The sequence below is a fragment of the Talpa occidentalis genome, unplaced genomic scaffold (assembly GCF_014898055.3).
Source record: "Talpa occidentalis isolate TD23 unplaced genomic scaffold, MPIMG_talOcc4v2.1 talOcc4.13, whole genome shotgun sequence".
Lineage (NCBI taxonomy): Eukaryota > Metazoa > Chordata > Mammalia > Eulipotyphla > Talpidae > Talpa > Talpa occidentalis.
The window spans coordinates 8,417,288-8,441,414 of NW_023601322.1; the positions used below are offsets into that span (position 1 = coordinate 8,417,288).

A 24,127-nucleotide genomic window follows, 5' to 3' on the forward strand; every position below is an offset into this window, starting at 1 on the left:
ACCTTCGCCCTCCATAGCCTCAATTCTGCGATCACATTTCTAGGGGTTTTTTTGGTTTGGTTTGGTGTGTTCCTTTCTTTTGTTTCTTTATAATCTACATATGAGTAAAATCATCTAGTATTTGTCTTTCTCCTTCTGACTGATTTTGCTTAGTATCATCCCTTCCTGTTCCACCCATGTTGTCATAAATCGCAAGATTTCATCTTTTTTTTATAACTAATAGAAGGACACATTTAGTTAAATGACAGGATGGACAAAGAGAAAGCATGCCAGCCCTTGCCATATGAAAAGCTGAATGGTTACGTTACTATACCTATAAGCCTCAAGATAGGACTGTTCTGAGGGATGGAGAAGTATTGGCAGGTGATAGACACACAGTGGAAGAACAGAAGAACAGAAACAGCCCCTCACATATGTGTGTGTGTTTGTGTGTGTGTCTACATATATGTAGATATAGATATAGATATAGATATAGATATATAAATGAAGTTTCCAAGGTAATTGATTCATGGGGTAAGGAAGGTCTCTTTGCCAAATGATGCTGAGATCATTGGATGTCCACATAAAAAACAATGAACCCCAACCCTTCACAGTTTAATTCAAAATAAATCATGTATCTAAATGTAAATGCTAATGCCATGAAAGGTCTAGAAAAAAATAGCAAAAGTCTTTGCAAACTTAAAAAAGTCAGAGAATACTTAAATAAGACAGAAAAAAACTATGAAAGAAAAAAATTAATATAAAATATTAATATAATATATAAAACTGCTCTTAAAATATAAAACTGCTTTTCAATGATGCCATCCAGACATGCAATCTGGATAGATGACAGAATTTTTATTCAGAATTATTAAAAATAATTACAAGTCCATAATAAAAAAATAAACAATCTAATTACTATGGGCAAAATGCTTCACACAAGGCGATTTGGTCAATATCCACTGGAAAAAAATAACTCATTATTCATAAGGGAAATGCAGGAATTCAAACCACAATGGGGACCACCCACAAACCCATGAGAACAGCCATAACAAAGACCAGCCATGTCAACCATTGGTGTAGACACAGAGCATCTGGGAAGCTCATACATTGCTCATAGGAGTGGAACACAGTAAACCACTTAGAACATATTGGCAGGTTTTTACCAGTTTAAGCATATACAATATGACCTAGCAGTTTTAGTCCTAGACGCCTACCCAGAAAAAATGAAAACACGTCCATGCAAAGACTTAGGCACAAAAAAGTGCTTATTATCATGATGAAGAGTAGCCAAACGCTGGCAGAGACACAAATGCCCATCAACGGGTGAAGAGATGAACAAAACGTGGCTTCTCCATACAATAGAACACTATTTGTCAATAGAAAGTAATGGGCCAGGACTCATGGATGACTGTCAAAAACAGCTAAGTCAATAAAAGTACTGAGCCAAAGAAGCCAGACACAGAATACAACATGTTAGGTAAATCCATTCAGATGAAACTCTGGAAATGCTAAGTCTGCTCTGTAGTGACTGGAGGTGGGCCAGCATTTGCTTGGACCAGAGTTGAATGGGGGTGGTTGACGAACCGCCAGCCAGGGCACCTTAGAGGGATGAAAATGTCCTGTATCTTGGATGTGCTGGTGTTTTCCCAGAGGCATTCATTTATCAAAACTCATCAAGTTCTAGGCTTCAACTGAGTGTATTTCACCTTACGATCACATCTATTTCACAATATCAAAATGCTTATTCCACTGACAATGGATCATATATTTCAAAAAAGATGAGACTCTAAGACTCTCTGCCTGGCATATTGCTCCACTTTGTGCTTGTCTTAGAGTTTCAATTTATGTTAAGCTAATGTGCTTCTAAATTCTCTTTCCTATGGACACTTTGCCAAACAGTTGCATAAGAAAGAAAAAAGTAACACATGAGTTAATTGTTTTATTTTACCAGTGTATTTATAATATGCCAAAATATTAGAACTGGAGAGACTCCCCAAAATCACTAGTCTGTGTTCTCATTTGTGCACAAAACTGCAACAAGACTCATATATTTTCAGAAGAAATCAACAGGAGATTGTTTTTAAAAAAACAAACTTTGATTTAATTTACTTTATGCATTACAAAAGGACATTTTGCATTCAAGGAAAATTGTAAATACACGATGACAGTCGTGAGGGCATCGATTTGGGTGGTAAAACTGGAATGCAAAGACAACAAAAGTTAAGGAGCGGGCTGTCCCCACCACTGCATGAACAGCCAGCCCTGGCACAGGTGCTGGTTCTCTGCCAAGGCAACTGCTGTGCTAAGGAGATGAAAATCGGCCAAAGAAGAGGATGCTGTCGGAGTCGTTCTGTCTGATGAAGAACAGGAAAGGGTGACTGCAGTGGAAACTTTCATCACCGAGGGCTGATGTGACCGCAAAGTCCACGCCCGTGCCTGCTGTGGCCTCCGTGCCTTCCTCGTTCACCACCACGAAGGACTTGTGCAGGAACTTCTGAGCGTGCAGCCCCGAGTAGGAGCGTGTGCCCGAACTGTCCACGCCCGGCTCTGGGAAGACGCCCTCCATCCCCAGCACCGCCAGGACGGCCTCTAGGTCGTAACTGTCCTCCACTTCAAACCGGGGCAGGTGCAAACTCACGCTTCTCTCCTCCATCTGCCCTGGGCTAGTCCACTCTACTAACTTCTCAGGAGAGAGTTTATCTATGATCTATTAAGAAGGAGAAAGGAAGACTGGCATGGTTATCGATAAAAATGTCATTTCTTATTCTATCAATCTAACACAGTTCATATTTTACTATTCCCTCTAGTCTTTTTTTTTGTAAGATTTATTTATTTATGCATACAAGAGCTGGGCTGCAGGCTAGAGGTGTGAGGGGTGAGAGGATTCAGCAGAGACAGAGTGCGGAACAGAACAGGCAAATGTACTGAGATACACTGCTGAGGGGAGCAGCGGGCCAGACAGAAGAGGTCTGCTGTGCCATGTGAGCAGCTCCCTGGCCAGAAATGGAACTTGTGCTGCAGAGGCTGTGGATAGCTTCACAGTGCTGTACTTAACCCCTGGTGCCACCAGAGAGGCCCCCCTCTAGTCTTTGCAACAGGTATAAGATATAATTTTATATGTAATAAATTATACAGAATAAATATATCATAACCAATATAATTCATATTATACTATATAATATTAAAATATAGAATATATATTTCTATAGCTGCCATCATAGCGTATGTCCATTTTACGTGTTTTAATGTAAGCTTTTTTATACTACTGCATCTCTCTCCTAAATATCTTCAAACTGATATTTCCATCAAGTTGGTAAATTTTATCTGCCATTCACGCATTGATTTAAATTGATTTAAATTCCAGAAGGGTCCTAAGGACTCCGGGTGATAATGATGTATGCTCACAGTACATCAGTTACAACATATGTACCCTCAAGTGAAAAATGTTGTTTATGGGGGAGGCTGTGTACGTGGGGGCAGGAGGTATGTGGGAAGTCTCTGTACCTTCCTGTCAATCTTGCTATAAATCTTGCTATAAATCCTTAGGGCCCTTAAAATTGATTTAAATTCCAGAAGTGAAAGCAAAATAGAGGGAAAACAGGGCCTTACCTTCTCCAGCCCATCTATGTCATTGGGCAGCAACACAAACATGCTCAGGTTGTTATTTTTATATGGAATCCCTAGAATCTTGGCTTGCAGGTCCTCCAGGAAAGTAAAGCGAAAGGAATCACGCTGTGTCATCATCGGCACAGATTTACTCGTAGTCTGCAACAGATTCAGAGGGCCCACGAAGTCAAAAGAGGGGTAAGACAACCCAGGCAGCTCACTAAAATACGAGCTCAACCTGCAATAATGCTAAAGGTCAGACCTCAGAATCCGCATCGGCTACCTCGCATGTACATTTGCTCAAATAAGAGTCTAGACTTTACATTCCGCGTGTAAGCACACCACATAAATAAATGAAGGGCCATACCTTATTCAGCCAAAATTCCTCCTCCTTGGTATTTTCTTTCTTAAACTCCCTGTCCCATTGCCCTTTAAAATAAACTATGTTCACCACCACCAGCTTGGTGGAGTTGCTTATAGAGCCATCTGAAAACAGGTCCTTGATTTTTTCTGCAAACGAACAACAACAACAAAATTGGCCCTTCTTCAAAATTACAAGTGCTATGCATGGCAGATACAACGCGTGGCCTTGACTGATCACTTAAATCTCAGCCAGGTCTGCACCGGAAGAACTAAGCAATCAGAGGAGGGTCTCCCTTTGTCCATCACATATTTATCCCACTGGGGAACTTGTGGTGTGATGGCCGGGAAGCAGGCACTGGGTTCAGATTGCCTGTTAGCAGCCAGGTTTGCCTTTAATCAGCTGACAGTTCTTGGGCAAGTTATTTAAGCAATCTGTGCCTCTGCGTCCACATCTGCCTCACAGGATGTTAAAAGAAGAGCTGATTTGATGTGTGTAAAGCACTTAGATCCATCTCTGGTTCCTAATAAGCTCTGGACAGGTGGTAGCTATTATTCTTTTTGCACATCAATACAGAAGCCACCCAGATTTAGAGATTTCTTATTTTATTGAAAAAGGAATGATGTTTTTTATTTCTGCTTTAGCATACTCTGGATTCAGCCCACCCTTTGATAGACTCTATTTTAGCCTGCTTTTTGATTTTTATTTCCTTTGGACTAAATATAAATGGAAATGTGCTTTATGAGATAATAGATGTATCCCCCAAAACTGGTATAAAAATATATTGTGAAACTCTAAAAAGAATGTATCAGTCATCGTGTCCAAAGTGTGTTTCCACATTAACATTCCTCTCGGTAGTTCTCGGGCATTTGGGTCATAGCAGGGATGTGGGGAAGTCAAGGCAAGGGTCAAGTTCTCCACTGTGGAGGGACTGAGGGTTGTCATCAGCCCCACCCGGCTCTCCAGGGGAGACAAGGCTCTGACAGCCTGTGCTGTAGGAACAAGACAGGTCTTGATCCGAGAACTGAATGCTTCTCACTTTGACAAAGAGAGGAGAAACCCCCTATAACACTTTCACTACGGACCCAGCCTCCATCAAAAAGCCTCTGATCTATTTTTTTTGTTTTTTTTTAATTAATAATAAATTTTATTTTTATATTCCCCATACAATTTCAAACCCCCCCCCGATATAAAGAAGATGTGAACCCAAGACAGACATGAGCCCAGTTTCAGGAGCCCCAAAGATGATCGTGACACACAGCCACATGAAATAATCCTGCACTGACTATTTCCGTGGAATTTGCTCCCTCCCTGACCCCACTGGCTCTTCTCAGAGACCCACTGCTGAGACCTTCCCGCCCTCTGCAGTACCTTCTCCCACCTCTCGAGCCCAGCCCTGCTCTTCCATCTCAAGCCCCCCAGATGTGTGCACCCCGGCACGCACGCAGTGTCAAGCACAGGCTTCACTCACAGCGGGGACTCAGAAGCGTGTTTACGGTGAACGACCCAGTGATACTCTACCGTTGGTTTGGCTTTCCACCCAGGAGTTAATCTTCTTTCGACTTTCATCCGCTGCATTGACAAAGTCAACTGTCTCCATAGAAGCATGGTAATATTTCTCAACATAATCTAAGTATTTCTTTAAGAGAAGCAGGGAAGGAAGAGCAAGAGCTTAAAATTTTGATTTATTCACTGCCAACAACTCTAAGTAAATTTATCTGCACATTAAAATGACTAATGTTGTAAGCAGGGATTTTTAGATCCAAGGCAAATCACTTTGAGAACTTTTATGAACACTGTTATGCAGGTACAATAAGGTTAAGGCAAAAGTGAGATTCAGACCGCCAGGGTTAAAAAGAAGTTCCCAAAGGCCTGGCTGTCTGGAGAACAGGAGGGGAGCACCCCTAGTGATGGGGGCTGAGCCAGCTGTCCTCTGAGGCTGCCGGCCCCCACCACCCACCCAGGTGGCCTCCCAGGCCATCTGACGTGCGTGAATAGTACTCACAGTGTGGAGGGCACAGCAAAACTTACTTGAAGGAAGAGGTAAGTCTTTTCTCCAAAGAGCCTATTGGCTATTTTCAGTTCATAATCATTTGTGGGTTGGCTTATCTCACTCAAAACTTTTTGGAATTGGTGATGCAGCTCTTCCGTCTTCTCAATCTACAAAATTGAGACCAACCTCAATGAGTTATCGTGGCAAAAGCAACCCTAGATTCTTCTCCATGAGGACTGCTGGGTTTTCCCTCAGTTTGGCGGCCTTTATAGGGTGGCCCACCAGTCTGGTGTGGCCCCTGATGGCAGGTGGCCTTTATGCAAATCCTATGATAATGTCACAATAATCTCAGCTCCCCAAAGAAACTCGCTCCTCCAGCCTAGTACTACAGATTTTGCTTTTCTGGGTTGAGTTGAATTTTTATCTCAAATGCAATTGCCCACTAAGTGTTTCAAATGCTTGCTTTGACTTCCCACAAGACTTAGTACTAAAGAAAGTAGAGGAGTTCCTGAATGATTCTCATTGTCTAAAGTGGGCAATTTTAATTCGAGACACGGATAAGAAAAGTGACTCCGTTTGTAAACCCATCAGTGTTCTGAGTGAGGACTGAGGAGGGAGCACTCCTTGAGAGAGAGCTGCCCCAACACATGTCCCTAAAATAAGGAGCAACTCTGGCCACCGCCTGTCCAGTGACATCTGGCTGCTTCCATTCACACCCGGTACAAGGGAGAAGCCTTGCAATTGGGAACTAAAGAGCATATTCCTGATGGTGAGGCGACTAGAAAGGCTTCTTTCTCTTGGATATGAAGCCTATGGGTTTTTGTTTTGTTTTGTTTCTTTATTTCATTACTGGTTACTCAATGCCTAGAGTAGTATCTGGCACACAGAAAATAGTTGATTCTTGTGGGTAATTAATGAAACTTGGGGCCTCCCTGGTGGCACAAGAGGTTAAGCACAGTACTACAGAGGTATCCACAGCCTCTGCAGCACAAGTTCGATCCCTGGCTGGCCAGGGAGCTACCCACATGGCACAGCAGACCTCTCCTGTCTCACCCACTGTTCCCCTTAGCAGTGTATTTCAGTGGATCTGCCTGTTCTGTTCCCCGCTCTGTCTCTGGTGAATCCTCTCACATCCCACACCTCTGGCCTGTACCCCAGTTCTTGTATGCATAAATAAATAAATCTTTAAAAAAGTTAATGAAACTTGAATGACATCCAAGTTGAAAATGTAAATGTATGTAAAATGTAAAATATCTGAGGCTGAATTTGACTTTGTCTCCCTCCTTGCTACGATGAGCCTTTAAAAGACTAGTGATGGTTCTGAGGCTACTCAGGTTTCCAGCGATGTGGCATGAATGGCCATTTTAAAGCCTTTTTCCAGAATTGATGGAAAGTATGAATTTCTATATTTAGGAAATACAGTAAATCAGCCTTGGTAAATAAAAGAAATCCATACCTAGATGCATTGTAGTAAAATTCAGGTAAAACAAAAACAAATAACAAAACTTAAATGCAGGGCCTCCCCGGTGGCGCAGCGGTTGAGCCCTGGGTTGCGAAGCTGCCCGCAGTCTCTGCAGCGCCAGTTCGATCCCCGGCTGCTCCCCGGCCACCAGAGGAGGGTCCCACATGGCGCGCAGACCTTTCCTGCCGCCCGCTGCTCCCCTCAGCAGTGTACTTCGGTCCTTCTGCCTGCTCTGCTCCCCGCTCTGGCTCTGGTGAATTCTCACCCTCCCGCGCTTCTGACTGTACCCACCGCTTGTATAAATAAATAAATAAACAAACAAATAAATAAATAAATAAATACATCTTTAAAAAAAAAAAAAAACTTAAATGCAGCCAGAGACAGATCACCCACCAAGAAATAATCAAATAAACCAACTCCTTAACACCAACATGAGACATAGAGCGGGGGCTGGTATCTTCAAAAAGTTGAGAGAAAATATCAACATTGAATTCAATGAGCAGACACTCATTTAAGAACAAAGGCAAATACAAACGGACCTCATCTACCAGGTATATATCTTTAATAGAGGAATTTCCCAGGAATGACGCCAGCAAGATGGCCTAATAAGAAGCCCCAGACCAGCCCTTCTCTGGAAACACTGACTTAGCAACACTACAAGGATAAAATGGCTTTGTAAGAAATTTGGAAACCAGTTGGTATTTTCTGTACCCCAAATGAGCGTGAAACCCAGTACGAAAATGCATGACACTCACTCAACAGTTACTCCCCACACACAACATGGTGCCACTAGGAGAAAACTCCCAACACCTAACTTCTTCCTGAGCAGAGAAGCAGAGGTGCAAAATACATGCCCCACGCTCTGCCTTTTCCACGGGCTGAGGGACTGGCTTCCGTAGTGCCTGACTCTAAGAGCTCACAAGAACCGGCATCAGGTGGGCCAAAGAGAACAAAGGTTAACTGATAGCAGGAATTTAGAAAACCTAAATAAGGGACCAGGAAAAAGACTATTTATAATAAAGTAAAAATCAAAATCAACAAGCAACTATAAACCAGAGACACACTGGGGTGGCGGGGTGGAGAGTAGGATCAAAACAAGGGAGTGGGAATTGTATGGGGACTATAACCAAGATGAAAATGCATACATTGTGCAAAAACGAAAAATGATGTAAAAATATATAAAATAAAATAAAAATGCTCAAAAAAATACATGCACCATGGTGCAGTACCACAAATAGACGCCAGGGAGAGCACCAGGCTAGAAACCAGTAAACCTTTTCAGTTGTATCCCCTGTGCAAGATCCATTCCCAGAAAAGATTCAGGATTAGATCTGCAGAATCTCTAGTCAGGCTGATGGGAAAAAATTCTTTCCATATTAAACCAAACCTAAAAGACTGGGAGAAGCAGCTGATTTTCCAAATGCCAAAGCCCCAACAAATGATAACAAGGTATACAAGAAACAGGAAAACGTGGTCTAATCAAGGGAACAAATAAAATCAGCAACAACCTAACTTTCCATCTCAGAGGAGTAGAAAAAGAACAAACTAAGCCAAAAGTGAGCAGAACAAGAGGAATAAAAAAGATTTGAGCAGAAATAAATAAAATATAGCATAAAAAATAGAAAATAATCAACAAGGAATTGAAGTTTTTTTTAAGAAAATCAACAAAAATGATCAATCCTTAATTAGATTAAAGGGAAAAAAAACATATGACTTAAATAAAATTATAAATAAAGGAGACACTATAACTGATGTCATGGAAATAAAAAAGGCATATGAGACTGCTATGAACAATTGCATACCAAAAAAAAAATAGATAACCTGAAAAAAAGGATAAATTTCAAGTAATATACAACCTACCAAAACTAAATGATGAACAAATTTAAACTCTAAACAGATGTAACCAAAATAATATTTAATCAATAAAAGAAACCTCTAACAAGGTCCAGAACTAGATAGTGTCACTAGAAAATTCTACAGAACTTTAAGGAAGAATTAATACCAATCCACTTCAAAGACTTCCAAAACTTGAAGAGAACATTCTCAAACACATTCAATATGGCCAGAAGTATTCTGATACCAAAACCAGACAAAAACATAAGAAAATTGTAGCTCAATATCCTGATGAATATTGATTCAAAAAAATCCCAACAAAATTCAATAACACATTAAAAACCAAACATAAAGTGACCCTGGGATGATAACATCCCAGGATCTTTATTTTTTAATTTTTATTTGAAAGGTAACTGCAGCCCATGTTTCATTGAAATTTTCATAATTTCAAACCAAATTCAATCACACATTAAAAAGATCATATACCACCACAAAGTAGGATTTATACCTGCAACAGAAGTTCAATATATAAAACTTAGTCAATATAATATGTTGCATCAACAAAATGAAAGACAAATTGATAAGACCATCACAAGGATATACAAAAACATTTGACAAAATTCAACACCCATTCATTATTGGGGGGGAAAAAAGCATTTGAACTAGAAACAGAAGAAACCTGCCTCAATATCATAAAAGTCATGCATGAAAAGCCCACAGCTAACATCACACTGACTGCTGAAAAGCTGAAAACTCCTCCTCTAAGTTCAAGCTGACTTTTGCCATGACTACTCAGCCAATTCAGCACAAACTGGAAATCTTAGCCAGAGTAACTAGAAAGAAAACAAAATCTAATGAAAGCTGTGTAAACTGTGCACAAAGGACATTCTAAAACATTACTGAGAGATGTTATAGATAACTTAATTAAATGGATCAATGTATCATTTTTGAAGATTGGGAAATTTTAACATTATAAATATGTCAGTTCTCCCAAAGTTGATTTACAGATTCAATGTAATCAAAATAAAAAATCTTAATGGGATTTCTTTGAAATTGACAAACCGACTCTAAAATGAATGTACACATACATGTACTCAAATGCAAGGAATAGACAATGGTGATTTGAAAAGAACAAAACTGAAGTCTTATATTACCAGATTCTTACACCTATAATATAACCCATAGGATTAAGACAGTAGTATTAGCACAAGCAGTGCAAAGCAGACCACTGGAATGGACCAGATTTCAGAAATAGATATATATTTATAGATCACTTGATTTAGAACACAGGTGCCGCTTCCAGGCAATGAATTTCAGTAGATGGTACAAAAATTTCAGTAAATGGAATGAAGATAACATAGGACACCATCTTCATGACTTTATGGTAGGAAAAGATTTCGTAAACAGGACACAAGACACTAATCTTAACAGAAAATTTTGATAAGTTGGACTTGATTAAAATTATGAACTTTTGTTCATCAAGGAACATCACAACAGGGTGAAAAAAATCAAACAACAGAGTGAAAGAAGATATTTCTATTACCTATAACTGACAAACATTTCATATCTATATTATATAAAGAACTATTACTCATCAATAAGAAAAAGATAGATAACCCAAGGGAAAGAGTATGCATTAAAGAATTTATGGCATGGTATAAAAGAGATCTCCAAAGAATAATAGGCATATGAAAGGTACTCACCAAAGAAATGCAAATTAAAATCACAATATACTGCTCTACGTACATTGAAAATTATCATTTTTTAAGGACAATACCAAAAGTTGTTAACAGTACAGTCACTGGAACTGTCATCCACTGTTGGTGGGTTGCAAAAGAGTACAACCATTTTGGAAAAAACTATATGGCAGTTATCTACCAGAGCTGAGTATGCTGCCTATGGTCCAGCAACTCCACTCCTGGAAAATACCCAAGAGAAATAAATTCATGTTTGCAAGAAAAGATATGTGCAATAATGTTCACACTGACTTGATTCCAAATAGTCCAAATTAAAACAAACTAAATATTTATCCATAGGAAAATGAACAAATGTATTATGACATGATTATATATGGGAGTATTCATAGCAACAAAAATTAACTATTAATACACCCAAAACATGGATCAATATCACAGACATGTTGCAGACATTTTAGCCTTTCTCCCTCATGACTACTCCCCCAGATAAGTATCTGCTTCTCCCCAGTTCAGGGAGGTGGCCTTCGAGATGGCCTTGAGCTATGGACTTCCACCAACTCTTGTCTCTCAAGTTTTGGTTTTCAAGGGTGAACAGCCAGACCTAGGCTCCAGTCACAGATACAGAGAACAGAGCGGTGGCTACCAGAACAGGTTTAGTAGGTGGTTAAAAGGCCCAAACACCCAGTTTTTAAGTAAATAAGCAATGGGCCTGTTCTGTACAGCATGGTGACACCCCACCCCCCCACAGTTCATACTGTATGCAACATTTGAAAGTTACTAAGACAGTGAATCTTAAAAGTTCTCATTATAACAAAAAAACTGTTACCAAGTCCTATTCAATATATAATTTTTAAAAATTCCGAGAAAGTCGATTATCCCACAAATGCAAATACAGCTTGTTAATGTAATTCACTGCTTTAACAGATAAAAATAATCATATTGTCACCAATAAGTACAGAAAAAAATATATGTATGTGGGTTTGTATCTTACATGAATGAATATGGATGACTGGAAATTGTGAGACTTAAAGGATTTTAAGTCACCCTTTCTTGTTTCAACTGTGTGAAATGGACTTGTTTGCACTGCTGAGAGGGAAAATATTGGTATCATTCCTTTGGCAAAAAATTTAGTAACATTTAATGAAATTGAACATGCATACACCCTACCTCCCAGCTACATGCTATTGGCCAGAGCTGTCACATGGAATGTAATATGGAATCATGCAACCCAAAGATGGGAGGCACATATATAATCTTAAATTGTCTAATAACTACATTCTTAGAAATACAAAGAAACAGGGCCTCCCTGGTGGTGCAGGCATTAAGCTCAGCACTGTGAAGCTGTCCACTGCCCCTGCAGTGAGGGTTCAATCCCAGCCGGCCAGCGAGATACCCACATGGTGTGGCAGACCTCTCCTGTCTCGCCCACTGCTCCCCTCAGCAGTGTATTTCAGTCAACCTGCCTGTTCTGCTCCCTATTTTGTCTCTGGTGAATCCTTTCACCCTCTCACACATCTAGTCTATATCCCAATTCTTTTTTTTTTTTTTTGAAAGATTTATTTATTTTTATACAAGAATTGGGGTACAGGCCAGAGATGTGGGGGGTGAGAGGATCCACCAGAGACAGAGTGGGGGACAGAACAGGCAGACAGACCAAAGTACACTGCTGAGGGGAGCAGCGGGCAAGACAGGAGAGGGCTGTCCTGCCATATGGGTTTCTCCCTGGCCGGCCGGGAATCGAACTCGTGCTGCAGTGACTGCAGATTTCTTCATAGGTTGTGTCTTAACCCCTGTGCCACCAGGGAGGCCCTATATCCCAATTCTTGTGTAAATAAAGAGTTTTAAAAAAAAGAAATACAAAGAAACATATGAAGTCAAGTTGAGCATATGTTTTATCAAATGATGAATGAACATCATCATTTCAACATAAAACTCTAATAAATAATAGTATGTAATAGTCATATGTATTATATAATAAGTATTATATATTCTTTCAAGAAAAACAACAAAAATTCATGAGATCTTTTACATAAAATATAATTTAAAAAATACATATTTTTTTCTCTGCCCCCAGTTCCTGATCTAGAACTCCCCAAACCCTTGTAATTTCCTGAGTGATAGGGATCACTGAAGTATAAGTATCACTGATAAGTATCACTGATACTTCAAGTATCTTCTGAATTTGTTTGGTTGTTTATTTTAGCATCTTTTGTTTTAATCATTGCTCTTGGACTCCAGTTCTTGACACAATATCCTAAATCCCTTAGATTTTCCAGAGTGATAGAAGCATCTTTTGTTCTAATGAATCAACTCTTGCTGGATCCTGAGTAACTGCAAGACAAGGGTTAGTCACCAGAAAAACCAAACCACAAGCAGAATTTGGGATTTCCAGTCCACCCCCCACCCTCCAGGGACAAGAAAGAGACTGAAGATTGAGATTGAAGATTGATCTTGCCTGTGTGATGGAGAGCTATAAAGAGTCTGGATGCTGGCTTTGGAGAGCTTCTAGGTTGCTGAGCACATCTGCGCGAGGGGAGGATGGTGCACCCCAAACTCCAGGGGATAGAGCTTCTCCTTTGTGATCTCACCCTCTGTACCCTGCCCATTTGTACCTTTCACAGTAAACTGCTAACCATAAGTAAAGTGTGTCCTGGGCTCTGTCAGCCACGATGGCAAAATACCACACATCAGAAGGGGGTCACGAGATCCTCTGGTGTGCAGCCAAGTTGCAAGAATTAGCACTTCTTGCAACTTCTTGCAACTGGCATCTGAAGTGGGGAAAGTCCTGCGGGACGGAGCCCTCATCCTGTGGGTCTGCCTGACTCTGGGCAGTCAGTGTTGGAATTGCTTAAGGAGAGGAAGGCAGCCATAGCTGGTGTCAGAAGAGCTGTGAGTAGAAAAACAATTTTCTTTTAACAATATTTTCATACTAAGTTTTTCAAATCCAGTGTGTATATGACACTCGCAGCACATTTCAATTTGAACTGGATATGTTTTAAGACTCTATAACCACTGGGATGGCTGCCACGTTAGGTAGTTCAGGATTTGAGAGATTCTCATCCATGTAAACTACTAAGGCTTAAATAAGGAGGGTCACTTTTTTGTAATGGGGAGGAAAAAGAAAAGGAGGGACAGAGGGAAGGAGAAAAGAACACTCCATCCGAAGGCTAAATGGATTAATAGTTGAAAAAATGAATTAACTAGAGCTGCAAGTATCCACCTAAAATAGATTAATCTTGTAAGTATGATTCTGGACCAAAAATTAATCAGGTTGTAAATAATAATATCAAGGCAGATACTACATGATATGAAATAATCTATATATGGGAATACAAACACCAAATTAGGATCATGAACTTTTTCCAAGAGAGGAAATGTACTCAAGGAAAATATTGGGGTGTTAGTTGACTTGGTAACAATGTATTTCTTCCAGTGGAAAAGAGGATTAAAGGGTATTCAGAATTACAGAATTGCATTATTCCTTATACCTTTTGTACATAATGTTTTAAGATTTTTATCTTCAGTATTTTATATTTTTGTTGAGGCAGCACTGATCTATAACATAATACAGGCTCCAGATGTAAAGCATTATAATTCCACACATGTATATGCTACATCATGATCCCAACAAGAGTCTATACATCCTACATTATAAATACCACCAACAGTCTAATTTCCATCCAGCCACAACATCAAGGCTCAAAATATTCTGAATTTACATGATAAACACACCGCTGGCCTGTCTCTGAACAAATCATATGCTCATCCACAGAGAAGACTCTGGAGCAGATGGCCTGTGGCTATGTCCTGGTCCTGAGGGCCTTAGAATCTGTCGTTCTGTTCTTCACACCACTGTGACTCCCCAAAAACTGTTGAGGAGCGGACAGAGCTGCTATGCAATGCAGAAATGTATGCATCATGACCTGCACCAAGCCGAATTCAAACCTCACCCCAGTTCCCAAGCCAGGAGTGGGGTGTCCCTCCAAGGGGGCATGCTATATCCAGCCACACACAGATGCCCTCCCACCATGCTTGAGGGAACATGCTCTGAAGACAACCATGTTCCTTGATGGAGTGGACAGTGGAGCAGCTACAGGACCCAGCCTTGCTGTTCAAACTATAAGGAAATTTGACTCTTCTTGGGCAGCTCAACCACCCAGACAACCTGGCCACGTGCGGTTGTGAGAGGAACAACTCATGACGTCAGCTATGACTTCATGAGAGTCTAGGAATGGGCTCTGATGACGTCAATGTCGGCGCACCCTTCCTGAGATACAGTCAGAATCCGTGAGCTTCGCCCCTCTCTGGTGTTTGCGCCCTCTCCTGGGATGGAGGAATGAACACCACAGTGCTGGAGCTCAAGAGACCCCAGGAAGGCACTGGTCCTGTGCCGATGTTTCTTTCAATAAAACATCAGCAGGGGGACTTCAAATTCAAATAGAATATAATAATAATACCACCTCCTGCTACCCAACACCCCCAGGTGAGTACAGCATGTCCAGACGCCCTACTGGACACTTCACATAGGGGCAAAGAAGACGAATCCCTTGCCCACAGGAGCACGGCTGCTCAGTGACCGAGCCAGGCCTGGAACCCGACTCTATTAAACTCCAAAACCCATTCACCTTGCTCTCGGGCTTTCTCCATCAAGGAGCCTTTCCCAGGATACGTCTTAGTCTGTTGTGCATTGACATTAAGGTCTCTTCTGAGCGTGAAAGGTTTGTTATTGCTGCATGTTCCTAGCAACATTATTTGACAGCAGGGATTACTGTGGCTTGTAAGGGAGTGTCAGGCGTTACCTGTTCTATGCACTTCCCCAGGGAGTCCACATCTAGAAAGCAGCCATACTGCAGGTGCAGGACGTGTCTCGCCTCCTCTTTCTCTTCAGTTTTGATTCTTGTGCTCTTTGTGTCTTTTTCAGAGCAAAGCATCTGCGAGGGACAGAAAGCACTATAGAGAAAACCTCAGCCCCATCAGCAGGGGACCGTGAGTGCTTGTTGAGGACAGGTGCATGGTGCGCAGGTAACAGCCCTTTCTGGGCAAAGTCATGAAGGAGCCTATTTGCCCCCTGATGAACTCGGAGGCGCCAGCCTTGGCTCATCCATTCCTGTGTTCATCTCTGATGTGTCATTTCCACCCTCCTGGGGATTAAGCAACTTCTCCCAATCAATTTTGTCCTTCATGCCCCCTCTTTAACTACGAGGTCAAAGGCTTATGACAAGGCCACTCACCCAGCCCCCAAGCCAAAGAATTTCGAGCGCCAGGGAACAGACGGCATATGGTGGCATTGCAGAGGAAGGAGGGCTTCTTGACAGACCTGAAATCTCTCCGTCTTCACATGCTGTCTCTATTTCCTGGCCCACAGGCCGAAAGGAGCATGTTTCTGAGGGGACGCCGGTGTGCTACCCCAGAGACCCGTCTGTGGCTGCAAAGCCACGGAATCCCACCTACCTTCTGTAACGGGGTGGTGGTGGCTCCTTGGGCCCCAAGGAGGAGCATGCCGGCCGCAGTGGACATGCCAACAGGAGAAAAGAAGATGTTACCATCCTTTATTTTATTCAGCTCTTTGAAAAGTTCAAGGCCAAACCGAGTATATGCTGAACCGGGCGAATCCATGGTAAGTCCAGCGAGCTGTGAAACAGCAGCAACAACCAAAACCAGTGAGCACTTTTCACGGAGTGGAATTATTTGATGTCACGAGGACTCTTTCCCCTTTTCTTCCACATTGTCCAGAAAATGGGCCTTTTCACCCCCTGCATGAAGAGTCACTCTTGCCTGTTCTCACCCCTGCCCTTGACAGCCACCTGGCAGCTCGCAGTGACTCTCAGCTCTCGCGGCCCCAGGGAGCAGGGTTTTATTCTCAGATGGTTTTATTCTCTCGTTCTCTGTCAGAACCTGCCTGCATCCGCCTCCACTGCCTCCTCCCTGTGCCGTGCTCCTCCGGGCAGGCCCAGCCCCTGTCCTCCTAGGTCTGGCCTGTCCAGCTTCTGGGCCCAACCAGGCAAGGGGTGGACTAGGAATCCCCAGCACCCTCGGGTCTGCACAAGGCCCTGCCATCCAGACTTGACAACGGTAAGTGCGTTCTCTAAATAGTTTCTATTTCTTCATTCAAATCCAGGGCAGAGAGAGTGGTGGGAGAGATTAATTCTCTGCTTTTAAGACAATTCATCTTTAATTGCATGAAAATTTGATGCTGGGCTAAATTTTCCCTAAAGGGCAATGATATGTTTCTAACCCTTGATTATCAAGCAGAGAAGAGAGGGTTTTCTTACACCTACTTTTCCAGAGTGTTTTAGGGTACAGTGGGTTCCTATTACTCTTGTTACATCACAGAAAAGTTAATGTTTCAAGAGCAACTCAAATTCACCAAAATGAAACCAATAAAACATTTTAGAGTTTCTTCATCACCAGCTATGTTACAACTAATCAATAAAGCCTTCAAGGAAAAATCCTCAAAGAATTCAATCAACGCAGATTAGACACATTTTGAAAGTATACACAGGTAGAGGATTTTTACTATCAAAGCCCCAACCAGTTTGTTTGAACAGTTTGCTGGTCAAGCTTCCATTTCAACCCCATGTTTTCTTACAGAAGTTCCTTGCAGGTTAATTTAGAAATAAAATGAATGAATTCACTGTCAAACAAGATGAAGAAAATACTGGCATGGCTATACAATCACTAAATTAAATAAAACCACCCTCAGGAAAGTTATGCACTATGCAAGGATAGTGCAAGTATTTCTTTCAATCAATAAACATCAGTGTTCTCAACACACAGAAATCTTACGCTGAAACTGAAGGAAGAACTTACCTAACTTTTGGAGAGACAGAGGTGGCTGGGCAGGGAACCAGGGAGCAGGTGTAAAATGAGGAGCTGAGATCTTTAATTTATAGCTCCTGTCTGCCTCTCCCTAGTCATTATAGTTTGCATTTCCGGTGAAACAACTTTTGGTTTCTCAATGATGATTTCTCTAATAAAATTAGCACATGAGGTGGAAGGAAAACCGAGGACTGAATTTTCTATTTCTTTCATCAGTGTCCATGAAGGAATGCTATTGAAGTTGTCAGCAATTGTGTTGTGAACAAAATCTCAAGTAGCATAGAGGAAGAGAGTTAAATTCCATCTTCTCCCAATCCCCGAGACATTCCTTTGCATGCAAGCATAAGATCTAAATTAACCAGAATACAAAATAAGACCCGGGACTAAAGGACGGCCTGAGAATGGCCAAGTTAAATAAATTATGACCCAACAGGGCAGACAATGGGAAGCACTTCATTCCCAATGATAGGGGAGCCTCTGCAAAGAATAGTCTAGAACACCAGTGCCCCATCTTGGATGCACATGAAAATCTGGGGAATTTTAAAAATATATATCTATGCCTCAGCCCCACCCCCAGACATGAGTCAGCCTGCCTGGGGTGGAAACCAGACATCAAAATTTTTATCACCCCAGGTGATTATGATGTACAACCAAGGTTGGGAACCCGGGTTTATGGTCTGATGAAGACCTGAGTGAGTGCCTACTTCAGTCACTGCAGACGTAAGAGCTGTGTCCTGACAAGACCAGCCTCTGGGTAAACTTAACTTTGCAGTGATGTTATTTGGGGATGTCAAATGCAAAGAAGAAAATGTAAGAAAGCTATCTCAGTGAGAAAAGTTTGGGCAGACAGCTAACACAGCCCCCATACTTGCTCTCAAGTATTTTATATACTAATTATGAAATCACTCGTTTTAATTCATTTAATAAACATTAGCTGAGTGTCTACTATGTTCCAGACACTGGGCTAAGTGCCAACAATTCATCAACATCTAACAAGCGCATAGATTTCAGGGAAATAACACTATTAAAAAAATTCAATAGAAATGACAAATCCAATTCCAGTTTTTCCTGCCAACCCTGGGGCATACCTACTGGCTCTACTAGTTCATCAAAAGAAACAGCTTTTGGATTAATCTTGGCTTTAGTCTTATGTAAAGGGTGTGAAGATTCTCCATTGTTGCCAAGCAGCAAATCCTAGAAGGGCATCTTAGCTCTTCCCTCTCATATGCAATGTCTGCCCAAAGAAACAGTTGAGCAACCCAGCATCCCGAGCAGGGACGGAGTGCATCAACCTCCCCATGCACAGTTGGCTTCTTTTTAAAATTTTGATGAGGGTCCTTTTGTTAGGGGGAAAGGATGTCCTAAGATAATCCCATACAGGCTTTGTGGACGCCACCCCCACTCCAGACCAAAGCCATCAAGACATTGGGAAAGACAAATCCCATCACCACCAAAGGGAGGGTGGCTGGGACCTGAGGGTGGAGTTGGGCAGCCAGGTTGGATATAAAAACCAAACACGTGGGCCTTGGGGTCTCTCGCGATCGCTGGCCTCCTGGCTTCACGGCTCCTGGCTGGTGGCCAGCTCTCAGAGCTCCATTTTGGGATTCCTGATCGGGTAGGACTCATTTAAAACTTTGTCCCCCACTTTTCTCCCTGAGCTGTACATTTCCTCATTTCCCCTTCCCTTGTCAATAAACCTCTTAGTAACCTTTTGCATGTGCCTGCAGTAGAGCATTGATAAGTCCTTTCAAGCGCGCGGGTGAGGACCCACAGTCAGGCACCCCGTTTTGTATCGGGGTTGCTCTACAACACTTTAAGCAAATTCAGCCATATTTAACTTTGCTTTCTAATAGTCTGTCACAGACAAATACGAAAAAATGAGTGAGGGTTGGAAAGAATTGGCACTTGCTGGTCAAGTTCACCCTGGATGCCAATGAAATGAAAACATTCATTCTAAAAAATGGTTTGAAAGCTTGGAGTTGGCAATCGTGTTCTATCGCTTAAAGTCCCTAAAAGTTTATGTCTTCTAGTTCCTTTCTCTGTGACCCGTAGACTCCCAGTTCTATTGTCCAGCTACTTCTATAAGCCTTCTGCCTTTCCTCTATCACAGGGAAACTCGGGTTTCCTCTGAGAAACCCACCACATACCACAAAGACTTCCCTGGGGACGCTCATTAAAATCTTGAGCTCAGAAAGGAAGGTCCCCATTCCTGGTCTCTCTCCTACTTTAGCTACCTTCAAGGCTTTCTTCCTTCAACTGCCTTCCACATTCCCCTTAGGGGATTTCCACTGCCTCACAGTGACCCCCTTCCAGCCCCAGGCCCAAGTGTGTACACAGCACAGGGTCTTCCTGCCCACTCTGACAGTTATCACCCTTCTGCACGTCTTCACAGCCCGTGTGGGTGGCATCACTCATCTCCCTGATGCTCACCTTCTCTCTTCCCAGAGCCCACACACCGGGTCACGCCCTGGGCACTGTCACCACAAGAAACTGTTCCTGTTGTCCATTACTGGACACCTTCAGGTTATAGATTCTCACCCTCGTTTTCTGTAAGCTTAAGGTTCAATGTGATCACAACCTCATTATTATTCCATTTTATGTATCAAAACTGTCCCAAAGGTAGAATATATGTTGGTGATTAGGAACCATAAAAATGACTCCTATGCTTATGGGTAAAGAGAGAAAATAATTAAGCCCTGAACTAGAATACTAATGGGTTCCCACCCCATCCCACGTTTTGGCACAACGTCTGCATGCCTGTTACTGCTACTGGCTTGTAACATTTTTATTCTCCAAGCCTATAAAGTTGTAATTGGTATTATTGGGATCCCAACCAGATTCCCTCACTAATCACTTCTCCTACCATCCAATAGCTGTTTGGGCAGATAAGTCACAGCTGCTCTGTTTCAGTTGACCAACTGTCAGCTAAATGGGTGCTACCTGCCCCAAGAGGCAGGCAGCACCCCACCCCCGTCTGGACACACCTCATGATGGTGACTCACTAGCATAAAGGGTATAAAAGGTCAGGATGGTCCCCTTGCATCAAAATAAGATTATCTTTGTCATAAAATGTGTCATCCAGAGAGTTCCCCCATAGCATAAAATGCTAAACTCTAGCTGGGGTCACATAATTCATTAGTCTTTTTCCTTTACCCTATCCTGTTTCTCTCAAAGAAACACTCCTCTGATCCCCACACCTACACTATAAAATGTTACCTGAAGATGCATACCTGTCCTCTGTTCTTTTTCTAGGGTATGGGGCCTAAGACAAACGTGTTTTAATATCTATTTCAAGCTCTCTCATGATTTTGCTTTCCAAAAATTCCTTGGCAATTCTTGCATATATTCCTGTTTAGATAAATTCTTGAATCCATTTATTATAGCCTATGCAAAGTCCTCTAGGGATTTACATTTAAACACTTTAGATTCAAAACACACTTAAAAACATTGAACTCATAAGTAGTTACTACTAGTGAGTAGGAAAGTTTTCTTTTACGGGTGTCTAGCTAATCATCTTAAAGAACTTTCTTATTTGGAAAACTGTCAACTTATATTTGGGTTTATTTGGATTTTTTGAAAGATAATTATAGGGCCTCCCCTTGTGGTGCAGCGGTTGAGCGCTGGGTTGCGAGGCTGCCCACAGCCTCTGCAGTGCCAGTTCGATCCCCAGCCGTCAGCGAGGGTCCCACAAAAAAAAAGAAAGATAATTATAAAATTCCTGAATAATAACATGACCTCTTTGTGCCAACACTTGTTCTTCTGGTGGAAATGTCATCAGTACAATGAAAATCTCCTAATTTCAAATATCTGTGCACATAATTCAGATAAACAAGCATAACACCAAAGCCCTATTTACTATTCTAAAATTCTTTTTTTTTTTAAAGATTTATTTATTTATTTATTTATACAAGCACTGGGTACAGTCAGAAGCGCCGGAGGGTGAGAGAATTCACCTGAGCCAGAGCAGGGAGCATAACAGACAGACTGACAAAATACACTGCTGAGGGGAGTAGCGGGCATGGCAAGAGAGGTCTGCGTGCCATGTGGGACCCTCGCATGCGGCCGGGGATTGAACCAGCGCTGAAGAGGCTGTAGGCAGCTTCGCAGCCCCGTGCACAACTGCTGCGCCACCGGGAAGGCCCTATTCTAAAATTCTAAACTTGGACTTAACTTTACCAACAGAAGAGGGTACTCTTGTACCAAAACACATCGCCTTCCTATAGTTACCTGTTATTTTTAATCCAAAAAACCCTTTGGATTTCAGCATAAGCAAAATATGGTCCACAGCAAATATTTGTAGTATATAGTATATATACTATATATACTATAGTATTTATAGTATTTATAGTATATAGTATTTATAGTATATTTATAGTGTATTTATAGTATATAGTATATATATATTTATAGTATATATAGTATTTATTTATATAGTGTATTTATAGTATATGGTATATTTATAGTATATAGTATATATATTTATATTAACTATATTTATAGTATATAGTATTTATAGTATATAGTATATATATATTTATAGTATGTAGTATATATTATATTTAGTGTATTTATAGTATATAGTACTATAAATTTATAGTATATATAGTGTATTTATAGTATATAGTATATATATATAAAAGAAGAAAATAGTAAAATTCAAAATGTTCCAACAACATTGAAAATATTCCCCTAAGAAATCAACCATGAGGCCAAAAAACAAAGCTGCAACATAAACTATCTTATAAATTATATTTGAAAAGCAATTATAGACATGAAAAATGCTACCAATCATTTCAAAACTCAGAAAATAAATCAACAATAATGATAAAATAAACATGCAGCAAATACAAAGCTGCATAATGATCTGTCTAAACTCAAGAAAAATTACAGAAATAACAAAATCATCTCAGTAATAAAACTAAATAGCAATTGCCTACAAAAGAATACACACTATAAGGAAAAAGAAAAAAATAAAAATAGAGAAAGAAAAGAAGAAATAAAGGACCAAAAAGAAAGATTGAAGACAAGCAAAGTCTAAAATATGACAACTATAGCCTCTAAAGTACTGGCATAGAAATAATATTTAAAAGGATATCCAAGAAAGCATTCAAAAAATAAAATAAATCCCAAATCTATATTGAAAGGGCCTACAACATACATGGGAGATTAATCCCAAATGATCAATTCTAAGATATATTCTAGAAAAAAAGTCATATTCTTTAACATCTCCAGAGAGAAGAGTTGAGGTGCATTGGTAGGGGAGTAATGAATCAAGTTATCATAAAGTATAGATGATCAGTGACATCAGACAGCTTCACAGCAACATAAAAATCAGTAGAACATTATATCAGAAACACAAGGAAAAATAAAATTAAGGATTTCATACCCCAATAAGTTTTCTTTCATAAATCAAGACCATAGAGAAACAGCTTTAAACAGTTGAGAATTTCAAGAAAGTTGTACTTCCTAATCCTTCCTGAGATATCTACAGAGGATGAGCTTAATGCAACAACAAAAATGATTGGGAAAATTCCAGCAAAAGTCTGATAGTGAGCAGTAATATATTTTATTGTAGCTTGAAGACTAAATGAATATGGGAATAAAGGTAGATAAGTAATATGTAAGTTGTATATGTTTGATATGTTTTGGCAAGGTAGAAATAACACATCTTAGACAGTGGGAAGTGATACTGGAGAAAAATGAGCATATAGAATAAGTCCATTGATTGACTATTGATGAGGTAATACAGGAGTCAACACATCACTTAAAAATGATAAAAAGCTTAGGTAAGGAAAGAAGTAGGGTAACATTACATAACAATACAATATAAAAGCAATGTCCAGAACCAAAAAAAAAAAAGTACTTTCTGAAATATCACAAGGAAAAGTTAAAAAGAGAAAAAGTTGTGGGCCTCCCCGGTGGCGCAGCGGTTGAGCACTGGGTTGCAAATCTGCCCACAGCCTCTGCAGCACCGGTTTGATCCCCAGCCACTGACGAGGGTCCCACATGGTGTGCAGACCTCTCCTGCCGCCTGCTGCTCCCCTCAGCAGTGTACTTCGTCAGTCTGCCTGCTCTGCTCTCCCATCTGGCTTTGGTGAATTCTCTCACTCTCCTGTGCTTCTGACTGTATCCAGTGCTGGTATAAAATAAATAAATAAATAAATAAATGTTTAAAAAAAAAGTGAAACAGAACAAAATGAAAATTGTTTGTTTGAATTCTAAAATTCATGTAGAAAAATAAGCAAGTGGAATAAATATAGGAAAACATTGAAAAGGCAAAGAAGTAAAGCTTCTATAATTAAAACCCCTTGCTATCGCCACATGAATAGACAGACCACTGGACAGGGTAAAAGGATCATAAACCAAAGCATCTA

General features: G+C 40.8%; 1 protein-coding gene across 4 annotated transcripts; it reads right to left on the bottom strand.

Annotated features, from left to right (window-relative positions):
* Positions 1-2,284: 2,284 nt before the first annotated feature.
* LOC119242991 (serpin B13-like) lies at positions 2,285-16,550 on the bottom strand. Of its 4 annotated transcripts, none has more exons than XM_037508437.1 (9): positions 16,382-16,550; positions 11,979-12,007; positions 11,375-11,393; positions 8,875-8,879; positions 5,981-6,109; positions 5,471-5,588; positions 3,956-4,098; positions 3,592-3,684; positions 2,285-2,689 (listed from the first exon to the last, which is right to left on the bottom strand). In XM_037508437.1, the coding sequence occupies exons 1-9, from the start codon at positions 16,548-16,550 to the stop codon at positions 2,285-2,287; spliced, it is 1,110 nt and encodes a 369-aa protein (XP_037364334.1). The 4 variants fall into 4 exon arrangements, with proteins under 4 accessions (XP_037364334.1, XP_037364333.1, XP_037364332.1 ...); XM_037508436.1 differs by having other exon boundaries at positions 3,592-3,747; XM_037508435.1 differs by lacking the exons at positions 8,875-8,879; positions 11,375-11,393; positions 11,979-12,007 and adding an exon at positions 15,806-15,865 and having other exon boundaries at positions 3,592-3,747; positions 16,386-16,550.
* Between the last annotated feature and the right edge of the window lie 7,577 nt (positions 16,551-24,127).